The following is an 18,053-nucleotide window of genomic DNA, read 5'->3' as shown; positions in this document are numbered from 1 at the left end:
CAATCCGCTTCTACGATGTCCAGTCCAGCTCCAGCCAGCGGGGCCAGACCGGACCAGGGGCGCCACGGGGGGATGGCTGAAGGGTGGTGGTCAAGCCCGGAGCCGGAACCGCCTCCGAGGAGGAATGCCCACCCAGCCCTCCCCTGGTTTGTTTACGTTTAGGCGCGGTCGCAGTCCGCGCCTTTAGGGGGGGGTACTGTCACACCCTGGCTCTGGGGACTCTATATGTTGAGCCAGGGTGTGTATATTCTATGTATTGTATTTCTGTGTTGGCCAGAGTGGTTCCCAATCAGAGGCAACGAGTGTCAGCTGTTGCTGGTTGTCTCTGATTGGGAGCCATATTTATAGAGGCTGTTTTCCCACAATAGTTGTGGGATCTTGTTCCTTTTGGTTTGTACCGTAGGACTGCACGTATCGTTTGTTGTTTTGTTCGAGTGTTTACTCTCTTTAAATAAATATATTTGCCTTCAACGCTGCGCCTTGGTCCACTCACTCTAACGATCGTGACAACATGGAGCCAAAAATGGTTCACTCTTATGGGGAAAGCCGAAGAACCCTTTTGGAACCCTTATTTCTAAGAGTGTAGGCTATCCACCTCTCATACACTTTTACTTATGGATTACAAGAAAAGAGATGTGAGAACACAACACACTGTGATCCAATATTATTTACAGACATGTTAACTCAGTCATACATGTCTTTATACATAGATTGACCTGTGGCTAGAAAAATAGTTTTGTTTATCTGGTGGCCACAAGAAAAACTAGAACTTCTGGGAACCACAACATAGTACAGCTAAACAGCACAACTACATTGGTATACCGCTGCATAATGTCTATGTAGATGACTCCATTGTCACAGAGAAACGAGAAATACAGTGAGCTCCAATTTTGTTTTGGCTCTGTAATCTAGCACTTTGGATTTTAAATGATACAATAACTATTAAAGTGCAGACTATCAGCTTTAATTTGAGAGTATTTTCATCCATATTGGGTGAACCGTTTAGAAAATTACAGTACTTTTTGTACATACTTTTTGTCCATTTCTGTATGGACCTCGCTTTGTGCACAGGGGTATTGTCATGCCGAAGCAGGAAAGTGCCTTCCCCAAACTGATACCACAAAGTTGGAAGCACAGAATCGTCTAGAATGTCATTGTATGCTGTAGAGTTAATATTTCCCGTCACTGGAACTAAGGGGCCTGAACCATGAAAAACAGCCCCAGACCATTATTCCTCCTCCACCAAACTTGACAGTTGGCACTATGCATTCGGGCAGGTAGCATTCTCCTGGCATCCGCCAAACCCAGATTTGTCCGTTGGACTGCCAGATGATAAAGCTGATTCATCACTCCAGAGAACCCGTTTCCACTGCTCCAGTCCAATGGCGGCAAGCTTTACACCACTCCAGCCGACGCTTAGCATTGCGTATGGTGATCTTAGGCTTGTGTTCGTCTGCTCGGCCATGGAAACCTATTTCATGAAGCTCCCAATGAACAGTTATTGTGCTGACGTTGCTTCCAGAGGCAGTTTGGAACTCGGTAGTGAGTGTTGCAACTGAGGACAGACGATTTTTACACGCTACGCGCTTCAGCAATCGGCGGTCCCGTTCTGTGAGCTTGTGTGGCCTACCACTTCTCGGCTGAGCTGTTGTTGCTCCTAGACGTTTCCACTTCACAATAATAGCACTTACAGTTGACCGGGGCAGCTCTAGCAGGGCTCTTCAGTAAGGCCATTCTACTGCCAATGTTTGTTTATGGAGATTGCATGGCGGTGTGCTCGATTTTTTTTTTACACTTGTCAGCAACGGGTGTGGCCGAAATAGCCGAATCCACTATTTCAAATGATTTTCTAGGAAATATAAAGACGAGCACATTTGCTCATTCAACACGCCAAGAGTGTGCAAAGCCGTCATCAAGGCAAAGGGTGGCTATTTGAAGAAAATCAAATATAACATATTTTGATTTGTTTAACACTTTTTTGATTACTACATGATTCCATGTGTTATTTCATAGTTTTGATGTCTTCACTATTATTCTACAATGTAGAAAATAGTACAAATAAAGAAAAACCTTGAATGAGGTGTTCTAAAACGTTTGACCGGGTAGTGTATATATCTTGACAAGTTGATTGCTGACATGCAAAACATTTTGGGACTATATCAACATTGGACTAATGAAACAAATACCAAAATATCATTTTTGGGTGGAATTTTCCTTTAACACAGATGTGAACAGGGGTTACAGCAGCAGGTAGACCTACTACAATAGAAGCATCTATTACACAGGTTATTGTAGGGTAACCCGCATGGTGTTACAAAAAAAGCAGTTCTCGTATAAGAGTTTGCATTTATTTGACGTTTACAAATAGTCCATACACTTCTCTTGAAATAAAAATAAAAAAACAATTATACAAAACGATCCTACATTATTCGTTACACAACTCCATTCTTGTGGCAAGATCATCGTTCGTTATCTTCTCAAAATTGTCAAGAGGAAAGTCCCTGATAGTGTTCCGTTGATTTCAAAATGGGGTTTGTTTTGATGTCTTATCATAAAAACACTAGTATACTGTATCCCAATAGAGAGATCTAATAAGAATTCTGGATCAGGTATATTCTATTATATCATCATGAAAATGTTTTCAGAGGCTTTATCGGAAGTCAGAAGATCACACATTTCAAAGCTTTACAATAAAAGGTAACTTCACTGCAGTGCCAGGAGTAGCTGTGTAACATTGCAAATCCAAAACAGTTGGAGAACTTGGCATGCCCGCATCAAATTTGGGAAGTTAAAGGAAGAATCCACCCAAACACTGTGGTATTTGTTTCATCAGTACATTGTTGATAGAAATACCAAAATATAGTTTTTGAGTGGAGTTTTCATTTCAAATGTGACTGTGAGGGATCTTGACCACAGTGAGGACAGAGTTACAGGGCCTTTGAACCCAAGACCCACATCGCTTGAGCTTGTATTTTATTTTCAATTATGTTATCTCAATAGAAAGTACAAGTGAAATATCATCTTACATAAATTACTACGGGTCATAGTGATAAGGGAGTTAGAAAAAGTATTTAATAAAGCTTCAATATCACTGTGGGATACTCTACAGTTGTTTCACTTTCTGTATTAGTAGCAAAACAACTCAATTGAGGGAAAGAAATATAGATATACGATCCCGTTCAACTTCATTTCACAGACCCGGTGAGTTCGTTAAAGTGTAGTGCCACCCGCTGGTCAACATATGGAACAATGCATAAAACAGAGGAAATGATACTGAGCAACGAGTTCTCCATCTCTGAAAAGACTGAGGTTATCCAACAAACACGTCAAATCATGTGCCAGATACCAGTTGCAACATCTTAAAAAGACAGTTTTCATAGTTTTTTTTTAATCGAAGCAATCAAAGTCCACACAGTCATTCATGGCTCGGTGAAGTGCCCCCAACTGTGAGAACAGTAGTGAAACAACAGGTAGAGCTACAACACAGTCAAATCATGGTAAATATGATTATTTCATCAAATTGGTGCATACATGTTTAACTATACAATCTAGCAAAGAGATGCTAAACTAAAAAGGGAAGATGTGCTTATATTTCATATATAGGCAGTCTACATCCCAAAGCATTCAGATACACTTAAAAAAATACAATTTTATATGTACATAAGAAAAAGGCTTGCGGAGAGCTTATAAAAAAATAACTATAATAGTCGTGAAGAATATTGACTTCTGAACAAATGAAAGTTTACAATGGGTGAGTGGAGAGCGCCATAGGCCAGAGGAACAGTATTCCAGCAAAACAGCAGGCCTCTTCCTCCAATAACTGCAAAGGGGCAGTAGAGGTACTGGGGCTGGTAAGTAAAGAGGTTGTCTGGGGGGGTTTCAATTCTGAAACTCAAAATTGGGTGATGTATTTAGTCTACCCATTTTGCCATGGTGGGAAATAAAAATATACAAGATGCACTCTCCTCTCAAAAACTGACCAAGGATCAGAGTACATAAACATTATTTTAATGCTAAGATTTGAGTATATACACACACACACCACATGACCAGAAGTATGTAGACACCTGCTCGTCGAACATCTCATTCCAACATCATGGGCATTAATATGGCGTTGGTCCCCCTTTTGCTGCTATAACAGCCTCCACTCTTCTGGGAAGGCTTTCCACTAGATGTTGGAACATTGCTGCGGGGTATTGCTTCCATTCAGCCACAAGAGCATTAGTGAGGTCGGGCACTGATGTTGGGTGATTAGGCCTGGCTCGCAGTTGGCGTTCCAATTAATCCCAAAGGTGTGAAAAACAGCCCCAGACCATTATTCCTCCTCCACCACCAAACCTGACAGTTGGCACTCTGCATTGGGGCAGGTAGCGTCCTCCTGGCATCCGCCAAACCCAGATTTGTCCGTCAGACTGCCAGATGGGGAAGCGTGATTCATCACTCCAGAGAACGCGTTTCCACTGCTCCAGAGTCCAATGGCGGCGAGCTTTACGCCACTCCAGCTGACGCTTGGCATTGCACATGGTGATCTTAGGCTTGTGTGTGGCTGCTCGGCCATGGAAACCCATTTCATGAAGCTCCTGACTAACAGTTATTGTGCGGATGTTGCTTCCAGAGGTAGTTTGGAACTCGGTAGTGAGTGCTGCAACCGAGGACAGACGATTTTTACACACTACAGCACGCGGCGGTCCCGTTCTGTGAGCTTGTGTGGCCTACCACTTCGCGGCTGAGCCGTTGTTGCTCCTAGACATTTTCACTTCACAATAAGAGCACTTACAGTTGACCGGGGAAGCTCTAGCAGGGCAGAAATTTGATGAACTGACTTGTTGGAAAAGTGGCATCCTATGACGGTGCCACATTGAAAGCCACTGAACTCTTCAGTACGGCCATTCTACTGGCAATGTTTGTCTATGGAGATTGCATGTCTGTGTGCTCGATGTTATACACCTGTCAGCAACGGGTGTGGCTGAAATAGCCGAATCCACTCATTTGTATATATAGTGTATCAACATTGTTACACTCATAAAAATGTTGTTTCAACAAACTTTAGTGGGTCTAATGAAAAATGTACACCTGGGCAAAAGTATCGGATACACTAGGGACATACCAGAACTTCAGATCCACAAGCATAACCCTAATTTCCGTGGAAATCCCCCCCCCCATGACATCAATGTAAAATCTAGGCACAATTTAAATCAGCGTTGGCATTTCAAGTATACATTTGGCCCTTACTGAACAGCGGGCAGAGATTATGTTCCTTTCACACCCTTCACCCAAGTGATGAATGTTAACCCAGAGGTTGTCCAAGGTATGTCCATCACATTCTCATTCAGTTTGGGAGAACACTAAAAAGTATCACGGCACAGTAACTGTGATAGAAACAAGTGTCGGGACGTGAGAACGGCATTGTCAGAAGGACACAACCACCTAATCTGACATCCTTATTCCTGTCCATCTCCGGCTTTGGAGAGTGGGGCTACTAGTGATTAAAGCCACGGGGGCATTAAAACAGTGGGAAGTTTGCGTCAACATCAGCGGGAGGAGAGTTGTGGCTTGTGCAACAGTCAACCTATAATCACTACTGAACTATGGAAGTGGCACTGACGACAACAACTAGAGGACAAAGCTAATGTGGTGCCATGAAAGTCAAAACACTGCCATTCACAACTTTGAAACAATTCATTACTACGCTGTGAATAATGAGCCCAATACATGCTGGGAATGACTGTTGCCAACTACAAGCCCGGTCATTTGTCGAGTAAGAGGATTATTTTAAAATAGGAAATGGGCATGCTTAAATATAATTCCCATTGCCTGTGGTTGTAGGTGGTTGGATGGAAGAGTGAGGCAGCGGGCGACTTTTGAGACCTGAAGGAGGTGAACAAAACAGTGTTCTCTCCACAGACCTGTCCTCTGGTACTATGGATGGACGTGTCTAATAAACTTTGGATTTGCATCTTGGGCACCTTAGGACAGGCGGTTGGAACCATGAAAATGTATTTCTCACACACCATTGACATGTCTCAGACACCATAGATATCCGAGACCGAGAGCCCCGTTTCTTCCAGGTAGCATAGACGTTCTTCAGTTAGGCAACTTTACTGAGTCACAGGCTGAGCAGGTCCCGTTCCCGCTCCTCAATCAACCTTGTGTGACACGCATCCTTATATTCAGCTCCTCGCTTCGCCATTTGTAAAGAAAATTATAATAAAATAAAAAACACAATTGAGGAAAATAAAACAGCAGAAAGAGTAAGTAAATATTGTACAAAAACAAAACATAGCAGGAAAATTAGAAGAGGAAAAAATTAACAAAAGAGCTATGAAAACGCTGACAGGCTGCCCCGTCGCCTGAGTCCACGTGTCCATTTCTCCTTCAGTCAGTGACATCAGTCTGTCTGACATTATGAGATTACCTCTGTGTGGGAGGGCGCTGAGTCCACCAGCGTCACCTGCTCCTCGGCCGAGTCCAGCTCCTCCGTCTTGATGATGATGGCTCCCTCCTGGAGCATCACCTCCTCGCTGCCCGACGTCTCCACCTGCACCTCCTCCACCTCCTCCTCCTCCTCCTCCTCACCCCCAACCACCTCCTCCTGCTCTGAGGTGCCGTTGGTATGGCTGTGCGACATTGCCTCCAGCTTCATGCGGTACTGCTCTGCTTCCTGCTCCTTGCACATCAGCTGCTGCCGGTACTCCTGGGCCTTCCTGTTGGCCTCCTGCAGCTGCCTCTGTAATTGCTCCTGGATGGAGGGATGGATAGATAGAAAAAAGGAGACCAAAAGGTCAGACTGCAGGTCACACACTTGCACCCCACTTGTGCCAACTGCACAGTATCAAAGTACCAAAATAATCTATGGGTTTCTCTTATAATCTATGCAAAAACAACATTTTCACAGCTGCTAGAATCTCTAGAGCAATATTAAATAAAACTGGTTAAATGGCAGAAGCATATCAGTTCAATGTGTTGCACAAGAAAAAATCATCTAAGATGTGGTCCCCCCCTGACCGTGTCTCCAGACTCCATGTGATTAGCAGAGGCCTCCAGTTTCCTCTTGCGGGCGGGCGGGGGCTGGGGTTCCTCTTCAACCACCTCCTCTGTCACCTGATTGGCTGGCATCGCCAACACTGCAAATCAACAGACAACAGTTCAGAGCCTGGAGGATCATACAGTCTCGAAAGTGAATATAGGTTACTTATTAAAATACAGTGCATTCGGAAAGTATTCAGACCACTAGACCTTTCCCCCAAAAAAAATATGTTACAGCCTTATTCTAAAAAGGATTAAATCGTTTTTTCCACCCATTAATCTACACAAAATACCCCATAATTACAAAGCAAAAACAGGTTTTTCCCAATTTATTAAAAATAAAAAACTGAAATATCACATCTACACAAGTATTCAGACCCTTTACTCAGTACTTTGTTGAAGCACCTTTGGCAGCGATTACAGCCTTGAGTCTTCTTGGGTATGACGCTACAAGATTGGCACACCTGTATTTGGGGAGTGTCTCCCATTCTTCTCTGCAGATCCTCTCAAGCACTGTCAGGTTGGATGGGGAGCATCGCTGCACAGCTATTTTCAGGTCTCTCCAGAGATGGTCGATCGGGTTCAAGTCCGGGCTCTGGCTGGGCCACTCAAGGACATTCAGAGACTTGTCCTGAAGCCACTCTTGCGTTGTCTTGGCTGTGTGCCTATGGTCGTTGTCCTGTTGGGAGGAGAACCATCACCCCAGTGGGAGGTCCTGAGTGCTCTGGAGCAGGTTTTCATCAAGGATCTCTCTGTACTTTGCTCTGCTCATCTTTCCCTCGATCCTACATTTACATTACATTTTAGTCATTTAGCAGACGCTCTTATCCAGAGCGACTTACAGGAGCAATTAGGGTTAAGTGCCTTGCTCAAGGGCACATTAACGTCATTTAGCAGACGCTCTTAGCCAGAGCGACTCACAAATTGGTGCGTTCACCCTATAGCCAGTGGGATAACCACTTTACAATTGGGGGGGGGGGGGGGGGGGGGGTAGAAGGATTCCTTTATCCTATCCCAGGTATTCCTTAAAGAGGTGGGGTTTCAAATGTCTCCGGAAGGTGGTGAGTGACTCCGCTGTCCTGGCGTCGTGAGGGAGCTTGTTCCACCATTGGGGTGCCAGAGCAGCGAACAGTTTTGACTGGGCTGAGCGGGAACTATGCTTCCGCAGAGGAAGGGGAGCCAGCAGGCCAGAGGTGGATGAGCGCAATGCCCTCATTTGGGTGTAGGGACTGATCAGAGCCTGAAGGTACAGAGGTGCCGTTCCCCTCACTGCTCCATAGGCAAGCACCATGGTCTTGTAGCGGATGCGAGCTTCAACTGGAAGCCAGTGGAGTGTGCGGAGGAGGGGGGTGACGTGAGAGAACTTGGGAAGGTTGAACACCAGACGGGCTGCGGCATTCTGGATGAGTTGTAGGGGTTTAATGGCACAGGCAGGGAGGCCAGCCAACAGCGAGTTGCAGTAGTCCAGACGGGAGATGACAAGTGCCTGGATTAGGACCTGTGCCGCTTCCTGTGTAAGGCAGGGTCGTACTCTCCGAATGTTTTCAGTCCCTGCCACTGAAAAACATCCCCACAGCATGATGCTGCCACCCCCATGCTTCACCATTCAGGCCAAAGACCTCAATTTTGGTTTCATCAGACCAGAGTTTTTTTTCATGGGAGTTGTTTAGGTGCCTTTTGGCAAACTCCAAGCGGGCTGTCATGTGCCTTTTACTAAGGAGTGGCTTCCGTCAGGCCACTCTACCATAAAGGCCTGATTGGTGGAGTGCTGCAGAGATGGAAGGTTATCCCATCTCCACAGAGGAATTCTGGAGCTCTGTCAGAGTGACCATTGGGTTCTTGGTCACCTTCCTGACCAAGGCCCTTCTCCCCCGACTGCGCAGTTTGGCAGGGCGGCCCACTCTAGGAAGAGTCTTGGTGGTTCCAAACTTCTTCCATTTAAGAATGATGGAGGCCACTGTGTTCTTGAGGACCTTCAATGCTGCAGAAATGTTTTGGTACCCTTCCCCAGATCTGTGTCTCGACACAATCCTGTCTCGGAGCTCTACGGACAATTCCTTCGACCTCATGGCTTGATTTTTGCTCTGACATGCACTGTCAACTGTGGGACCTTATATAGACAGGTGTGTGCCTTTCCAAATCATGTCCAATCAATTGAATTTACCACAGGTGGACTCCAATCAAATTGTAGAAACATCTCAAAGATGATCAATGGAAACAGGATGCACCGGCGCTCAATTTCGAGTCTCATAGCAAAGGGTCTGAATAATTATTTAAATAAGGTATCTGTTGTTTTTTTATTTGCAATAATAATCTAAAAACCTGTTTTCGCTTTGTCATTATGGGGTATTGTGATGAGGAAAATATATCTTAGAGTAACGCTGTAACGTAACAAAACGTGGAAAAGGGAAGTGGTCTGAATACTTCCCGAATGGACTGTTCATTAATGATGAAGTAGAACACAGTGTTCTACAAAGCAACTAGCACAAAACAATCTGCCCAGAAAGCTAAAAACCATTGTCTACAAATACAAGGTTCACATTGTCACAACAATAAGGTTTCTTGTAGGGTAAGTGGACATTCCACCATATTGCTAAACGTACTGACTACTTTAATGCAGTGTTCATAACCAATGAGAAGGGGGTAATTACCAGTTGTGAAGTCATAAATACCAATTGGATGCATTCACGTTCTTTGAACTCGTTGAGAAACACAGATTGGCTAATGGCCAACAAGCTGTGTCAACGATATTAATAGATTACTTTTTATAAATAATGTTTTGTTGTTGCATTCAACTGCCGAAAATGCTTTATCGAGGTAATTTCCTCAGTAGGTGACCTCAGGTCAGCATGTGGGAGAAGTCGGACTTCCAGGATGATGGATGAGTTTTCCACTAGTAATAGTAGTATCAGTTGGAGGGGCGAGCAGATTTTCCCCCAGTCGTATGTGGTAAATACCACCTTCCCACTTGATTATGTACGCAGCATTAGAACATCAAGTGCCGGTTTCCTAGACCCAGAGAAAGCATACTCTTAGACTAAAAAGAGCTTTCAATTGAGATTCTCCAATGAGCGTGCTTTTTAGTCCAGGATTAGGGTCCGGGAAACTGTTCCCAAATGGATAGGGGCTATGGGATGTGGCTACAGGCTGAAATGGAGCAGGGACTATGTTAAGTGACCAAAAGCAAGACGTTCTCTTACTCTGTTGTCCATGCTGCATTGTGACAAAGAATGGCTGACCAAGCCCTCCAGTCTGCAGGTTGCCGTGTTGGTCGGTCACTATGGTGATGACCCTTTGACCTTGCTCGTTCACCATGTGCTGGATGCTGCCGGGGTCCAAAGAATTGGCTGCTATGGCTTCCTCAGATTCACCTGCTTTCAGACAAGGGGTCAAAGAGGGAGAGAGGAGGAAAAAGTTCACTTTTCCTGTCGACTGCAGTTCTTGTATTAGGAAATAGTTCATAAGCCTATCTACAATATACTTTGTGGCAGTCAACATGTCGACTCAATATTCTCATTTAAATAAGCATTACATACAGTAACATGCTAAAGCTCAAAGGAATTCAAGCTGTGAGAAAGTATTTACATCTGAACGGTGAGAATTAATGTCTCTTTTCTGCATGACCTTTTATTCCCACATATCACACATTGTGGTGGTAGCTTTGTGTGGGTCCACACAGCATCAGCAGACCTTATCAGCTTATGAGATCAGAGTGATAAAGGCCAGGGACTAGGCACTAGACTAGAGAAAACAAAGAAGCTTGGGGCATATTGCTCTGAGGCAGGGGGATCCTTGAACTCCGATGCAGCCGTTAACTGGAGAAACCAGCTGGGTTTTTTTCACCCGAGACGGACTGGGTGGTTTTTTCTTTTCTTTTCCATAACATAAAAGCAGTAAGAAGGACACATTTCAGCCACAAAACCTTTGTCAGAAGACCAGTCATTTCAAATAGTATGAACACTAACGCAACTGGAGGTTTGGTGTCTGTGTGTATAAACCCAGTAGCTACCAGAGTTGATGTTGTTGAGGAGGTCGGCCAGGTTGACCACGCCCCCCTGGAGCCTACCCGAGTTGGCCTTGGCAGCGTTGTTGAGGAGGTCCGCCAGGTTCACCACGCCCCCCTGTAGCCCTGGGATGCCCTGGATGATAAACTGAGGCTGGGCCGAGCTCCCAGTCATGCCAGCCTCTGCGTTCATGTTCACCTGGTTCTGCATTCCTTCCTATAGACAAACACATTGTCAACACTGTCAGAGCATACATACAACAGCACCACAGACAGGGGAGACTGCCAGGATAGAAATCATAAGAGTTACTACAAACAAAGGAGAGGTCAGTTGTGCATTGAAATAAGAAGTAACGCAAGTAATGTATTTGGATAATTATGTAAATGCATTGTAATCCTAAAGGAGCATACTGTCAAAGAACTTCAAAATAATATATTTTTGGAACAAGTCCTTAGGTACATTTTACATTTTTGGAATGTAGAATAATAGTGCATGGAGACCTTTCAATAAGACTCCACATACAACTTAATGTCTCACCTGTAGTAGGAGCATAAGGTCTGCATTCTGGATGTCTCCTGCGATGTCGAATGGAGTCTTATCGAATTTACTGAGAGCGTGAACATCGGCGCCATGTTTGACGAGCGTCTCTGCTACCCTTTGGTGGCCGTTCTGGGTGGCCCAGTGGAGAGCCGTCATCTTCAGCATGTCTTTGGCATTAATGTCTGCTCCACTCTGTAGAGAGTGATCCAGGAGAAATAAGGGGGAGAGGGTAAGACTCCTGGCAGATTTGGCAGTTTTTCTGCTTTCTTCGCACAAGTAACCACATTTTCTAGTGTACTTAGATTTAAGACATTTTGGTCAGAGACATTTACATTTTAATCATTTAGCAGACGCTCTTATCCAGAGCGACTTACATGAGCAATTAGGGTTAAGTGCCTTGCTCAAGGGCACAGACAGATTTTTCACCTAGTCGGCTCTGGGATTAGAACCAGCGACCTTTCGGTTACTGGCACAACGCTCTTAACCACTAAGCTACCTGCCGCCCGCAGACATCTAGGTCTGCATCTGAAATTGGCCTCTGGTCAAAAGCAGTGCACTATATTAGGAATAGGGTGCCAGGTCAGACACAACCTAGATTTCAGACCTAAACACACAGAATAAACAGCTAAAACCTTAGATAGAGATGTTTGTGACGTGTGTACCCTGACTAATAGATCCACGATGAGGGTGTGGCCCTCTGAAGCGGCCATATGCAGAGGGGTCCTGTCCACTTTGGTTCGGGCGTCCCTGCTGACGCCTGCCCTGAGCAGCACCTCGGCGGTGGAATAGTGTCCGTGTTGGGCGGCCAAATGCAACGGAGATGTACCCAGCTGCTCAGAGGGACAAAGAGTCAAAACACCATATAGGTGGATTGGACTGGCACTTCAGACAATTTTTTACTTATGAACTTGAATATCTTGTTTTGCATTTAGAGCACACAAACCAGCCAAAACCCTGAGGTGGGTAAAAGTAATTAAACTGAAGCAGATAATAAAAATTGCCCGGATAGAGAAGTTATGAGAGGAATCATTACCCAGTCTGTGGTGAAGGGAGCCCCGTTGGCCATTAGCGTCCTGACTTCATCGTCCTGGCCTTTCCGTGCGGCCTCAAGTAGCCGCTTCCCCAAATCCACCAGCGACATCTGAGACAACACAATTACAAAGGTTGCAGCATTTATCCCCATTTGATTGTACACGTATTCCACTGTTGCAGTATATTTTCACTGAGGTAGGGCCCTGTGTTTTGGTTAATCGTGTCACATGACCTGGATTTTAACCTTTATTTAATGCTTTTTCGTCAAACTGTCCCCTTTTCTTTTTATGTCAAAAGGTGCAGCAACATCCTCAAACAATTGATTTCATTTTTGGTCCAATTCTCTTTTCTGAAAAAGGCTTAAAATAAAAGGTTAAAATCCAGGTCATGTGACATGAAACCAAAACACAGGGCCCTACTTGATAAAGTATGTACTTTTATGCCAGATTTTGAAACTCAATAATGGGTTAGGGTTCTCAGGCATTTTTGGCTAGCTTAATCAAATGAGAGGACTCAGTCCTAGCTGATATTTACACATGAACATAGCTAGATGTGTTTTAAATCATACCTCAGATCTTACATGCATAAAGTTAAGTTATGTTAGATACATTTTGTTTAACAACAGCAGTCATCATGGAAGTACTCTAGTAGTAATGGAACTTACAACTTTGACTCATCACATAAGCTGCTGTTACTGTTTATGCTGTTGCCTAGTCACTTCACCCCTACCTATAGGTACACTATATATACACAAAAGTATGTGGACACCCCTTCAAATTAGTGGATACTGCCATTTCAGCCCCACCCGTTATTGACAGGTGTATAAAATCAAGCAAACAGCCATACAATCTCCATAGACAAACATTGCCAGTAGAATGGCCTTACTGAAGAGCTCAGTGACTTTCAATGTGGCACCGTCATAGGATGCCACCTTTCCAAAAAAAGTCAGTTCGTCAAATTTGTGCCCTGGTCAACTGTAAGTGCTGTTATTGTGAAGTGAAGTCTAGGAGCAACAACGGCTCAGCCGCAAAGTGGTAGGCCACACAAGCTCACAGAACGGGACCGCAGAGTGCTGTAGCGCGTAGAAATAGTCTGTCCTCAGATACAACACTCACTACCAAGTTCCAAATGGCCTCTGGAAGCAATGTCAGCACAAGAAAACTGTATGTCGGGAGCGTCATGAAATGGGTTTCCGTGGCCGAGCAGCCGCACACAAGCCTAAGATCACCATGACCAATGCCAAACGTCAGCTGTAGTGGTGTAAAGCTCGCCGCCATTGGACTCTGGACACGTTCTCTGGAGTGATTAATCAGCTTCATTATCTGGCCGAATCTGGGTTTGGCGGATGCCAGGAGAACGCTACCTGCCCGAATGCATAATGCCAACTGTAAAGTTTGGTGGAGGAGGAATAATAGTCTGGGGCTATTTTTCATGGTTCAGGCCCCTTAGTTCCAGTGAAGGGAAATCTCAACGCTATAGCATACAATGACATTCTAGACGATTCTGTGCTTCCGACTTTGTGGCAACAGTTTGGGGAAGGCCCTTTCCTGTTTCAGCATGACAATGCCCCCGTGAACAAAGCGATGTCCATACAGAAATGGTTTGTCGAGATCGGTGTGGAAGAACTTGACTGGCCTGCACAGAGCCCCGACCTCAACCCCATCTAAAACCTTTGGGATTGATTGGAACGCCGACTGCGAGCCAGGCCTAATCACCCAACATCAGTGTCTGACCTCACTAACGCTCTTGTGGCTGAATGGAAGCAAGTCCCCATAGCAACGTTCCAACATCTAGTGGAAAGCCTTCCCAGAAGAGTGGAGGCTGTTATAGCAGCAAAGGGGGGGGGGACCAACTCCATACTAATGCCCATAATTTTGGAATGAGATGATTGACGAGTAGGTGTCCACATACTTTTGGTCATGTAGTGTACATTTATAATCTGGGCGGTTTGAGCCGTGGTATGACAAAACATTTATTTTTACTGTTCCAATTACGTTTGTAACCAGTTTATAATAGCAATAAGACACATTGGAGGTTTGTGATAAATATACCATGGCTAAGGGCTGTATCCAGGCACTCCGCGTTGCGCATAAGGGCCATATACCACACCCCCTTGTGCCTCATTGCTTAACTCTACCTCAATTTCCTCGTACCCCTGCACATGGACTCATTGTGCATTTTTCTCTCTACACTGTTGGGAAGTGGCCGTAAGCATTCCACTGTTATCCAACACTTGCTGTTTACGAAGCATGTGACAAATACAATGATTTGATTTACAACTTTGCGTTTATTGTAAGAAATCAATTGTGAAATAGACGCGCTTTCGTTCCGTGGAGTGTCTGTGCGAAATGACTCCGGAGACAACACTGGTTTGTTTATATTACTGCTGCATAGACTCGTGCAATACAGGCGAATGAGTCTAGCCAATCCCCTATACATACTTATCAGACGTTCCATTTGAGCACAACACAATGAATGTTGTAAAGTAATGATGTTAGTGGTTATGCTACATATCTAACGTACATCACTCAAAACCCTTTATCACTCAATGCTGACATAATACGTGAAGGTAGTTCTCCGTAACGTCCAACAGGTAATAGGCTACCTATACATCTGGAAATCGTGTTTTGATCTGTGGCATGCCTGGGTAAACAATTACCCAGTCACAAAGTAATATGTTCGTAAATTGTGAATAGCTGATTTGCACTTTTTTTGTTGTCGTTACATTGTAGCTAGCTGGTTGGTTATCGGTCACTCATTATTGCCACAATCATGAAAGCCCACTAACACGAGGCTCTCTTCATTGCAAAAGCGTGATGATGATGGAGACGACGAGTAGCCATCTTATGCGCCTCGGTTGTGAAAATGAACAAGGGGCGGCCATGTGTCACATTATCCGTTAAATCATTCACCCACATTATTTAACAACCAACAACAAAGACATTTAAATACATGACAGGAAACACTGATATTAAAGTTGTTGGTTTTCCGGGGGAAGTCAGAGAAATTCCTATTTTACACGAAGAGAAAAAACTACTTCCACATCCGGTTAACAGCATTCTTTCTCGTATGCCTCAAATGGTTTCGCGCAATTTCATATTTGAACGTTAGATTTATTCACAATTGCTTGCTTGTCAAAGACGTGAGACGCAATCACCTTAACGTACGAGTATTTATACCATCTCCTATGAGCCTGATGGCGACAGGTTTGTTATCTAACCAACCATGTAGCTAGCTAGCTAACGTTAGCAAGCAATAACGTCATCTACATTAGCTACAGTAGTTAGCAACGTTAACGATACTTTAAAAAGTATGAACATGCACTTTTAAGAAATGGGAAAGTTCTACAAACTGTTTGGTGCGCACGAGGAATGGATTTTCACACAATGTGCCAACTTCAAAACTACCACGTTGTTGAGTTACTCGGTCTCGTTGCTAGCCAGATTTAAGATATGCTCCACATAGTTAGCTAATGCCTGGCTAACTTTAATAACAGCAAACGCTAGCTAGCTAGCTGGAGGCGGAATCCCTAATGGAAGCAAGCTAACGTTGTGTAGTTCTTACCTCGATAAGGCTTCAAATGAATGCTCTTATGATGCGGACATAAGTTCCTTGACTATACCAAATTATTTTCTCCTCACCTTAGTTAATGAAAATATATATTATTTTTGTATTTGAACGGATACAAAGATGGCGGCTACTCGACACCGGAGGTGGAAACCGAGCCTTTTGAACCCTCTTGTGGGCGGGCGCATGACTTCGGAAAAAGTCGCAAGATCAGCCTGTTCTCCTTCAATGGCCACTTTAACTCATTACGGTAAAAAGGCGAAACTGAATTTATATCCGCGCCCATGATGAGACCTGCACCCCTTGCCCATGCTATAAAATATACTGAACAAAAATATCAACACAACAATTAACGATTTTACTGAGTTACAGTTCATATAAGGAAATCAATCAATTGAAATAAATAAATTAGGCCCTAATCTATGGATTTCACATGACTGGGGGCCAGGCCCACCCACTGGGGAGCCAGGCACAGACAATCAGAATGAGTTTTTCCCCACAAAAAGGGCGTTATTACAGACATAAATACTCCTCAGTTTCATCAGCTGTCTGGGTGGCTGGTCTCACATGATCCTGCAGGTGAAGATGCAAGATGTGGAAGTCCTGGGCTGCCGTTGTTACACGTGGTCTGTGGTTGTGAGGCCGGTTGGTCTTACTGCCAAATTCTCTAAAAGACGTTGGAGGCGGCTTATGGTAGAGAAATGAACATTACATTCTCTGGCAATAGCACTGGTGGACATTCCTGTAGTCAGCATGCCAGTTGCACGCTCCCTCAAAACTTGAGACATCTGTGGCATTGTGTTACAAAACTGCACATTTTAGAGTGGCCTTTTATTGTCCCCAGCACAAGGTGCACCTGTGTAATGATCATGCTGTTTAATCATCTTCTTAATATGCCACACATGTCAGGTGGATGGATTATCTTGGCAAAGGAGAAATGCTCACTAACAGGGATGTAAACAAATTTGTGTACAAAAATGTAGAGAAATAAGCTTTTTGTGCCTATGGAACATTTCTGGGATATTTTATTTCAGCTCTTGAAACATGGGACCAACATGTAACGTTTATATTTTTGTTTAGTATATATATATATATCGTTTCAAAGCATGTTTGCAAGGGAAAATTCCGTTCTATGTGCACTTTGAGCAGCACTCTTTATTCGCAGGCAGCTAGGCCTATTTATAATGGATTATTTTTTTATTTGCTATGATACTTACTCAGACATTGGACATAGTTTCTGTCTGATTAATAGCCCCATTTTTGTGATCTAGTAGCTTGTTTTTTATACTAGCTGCTAATAGCCTAGGCAACCGATAGTGCTCTAGATCTGCACTATCGTCTAGCCTTGATGTGCATTCCCTGTAATACAGTCGTGTCCCCCGTGTACCAGCTCGTACATAAAGCATCCTCCATTCAGGATGCAAAGGCATAATTTTCCTCCTTAACTAGCGTTAATGGAAAGAAGGCGGAAAAACTGGGGAAATATGCATACTTTCTTTATGAAACACGATTTTCTGAGAACTGTTGCACACCCTTGGCTGAACCACGGCGTTTCTAAACCCAGAGACGCAACATCGCAAGACTTCTGGGAGCGCTTGCGAAACAGACCAGGCCAGGGTTTGGGGTTTAAGAAGTCATCGAAAGAAGTGAAAATGTCTTCCTTTTTAGTTGTTAATTTTCTCTAAATCTAAAGGCACAACCTAGATTCAAGCCAATGTCTTAAGTAGTTATAGAGAAGCAGTTTCAGCCTATCTTCAATCTGTACTGTCTTTGGTTACACTTCTTTCTGTACGGGAGTGTCTCCACGCTTCACTATACAATTTGTTTTTCTCCAGACAATTTAGGATGTAGCACACCGCGTTCATCGACAGGCCAGGGTTCAGC

General features: G+C 44.1%; 1 protein-coding gene across 3 annotated transcripts; it reads right to left on the bottom strand.

Annotated features, from left to right (window-relative positions):
* Positions 1-2,207: 2,207 nt before the first annotated feature.
* Positions 2,208-16,326, bottom strand: LOC311132909 (GA-binding protein subunit beta-1-like). Of its 3 annotated transcripts, none has more exons than XM_084166284.1 (8): positions 16,167-16,326; positions 12,604-12,711; positions 12,233-12,400; positions 11,568-11,762; positions 11,036-11,246; positions 10,227-10,397; positions 7,006-7,124; positions 2,208-6,739 (listed from the first exon to the last, which is right to left on the bottom strand). In XM_084166284.1, the coding sequence occupies exons 2-8, from the start codon at positions 12,709-12,711 to the stop codon at positions 6,404-6,406; spliced, it is 1,308 nt and encodes a 435-aa protein (XP_084022410.1). In that variant the 5' UTR covers positions 16,167-16,326; the 3' UTR covers positions 2,208-6,403. The 3 variants fall into 3 exon arrangements, with proteins under 3 accessions (XP_084022410.1, XP_084022411.1, XP_084022412.1); XM_084166285.1 differs by having other exon boundaries at positions 10,227-10,400; positions 11,093-11,246; XM_084166286.1 differs by having other exon boundaries at positions 11,093-11,246.
* Positions 16,327-18,053: the final 1,727 nt, after the last annotated feature.

This window comes from Coregonus lavaretus (genome assembly GCF_964263955.1).
Source record: "Coregonus lavaretus genome assembly, chromosome: 7".
NCBI classification, from domain to species: domain Eukaryota; kingdom Metazoa; phylum Chordata; class Actinopteri; order Salmoniformes; family Salmonidae; genus Coregonus; species Coregonus lavaretus.
The sequence above is the reverse complement of the archived record's forward strand: the minus strand, read 5'-3'. Positions and strand labels throughout refer to the sequence as shown.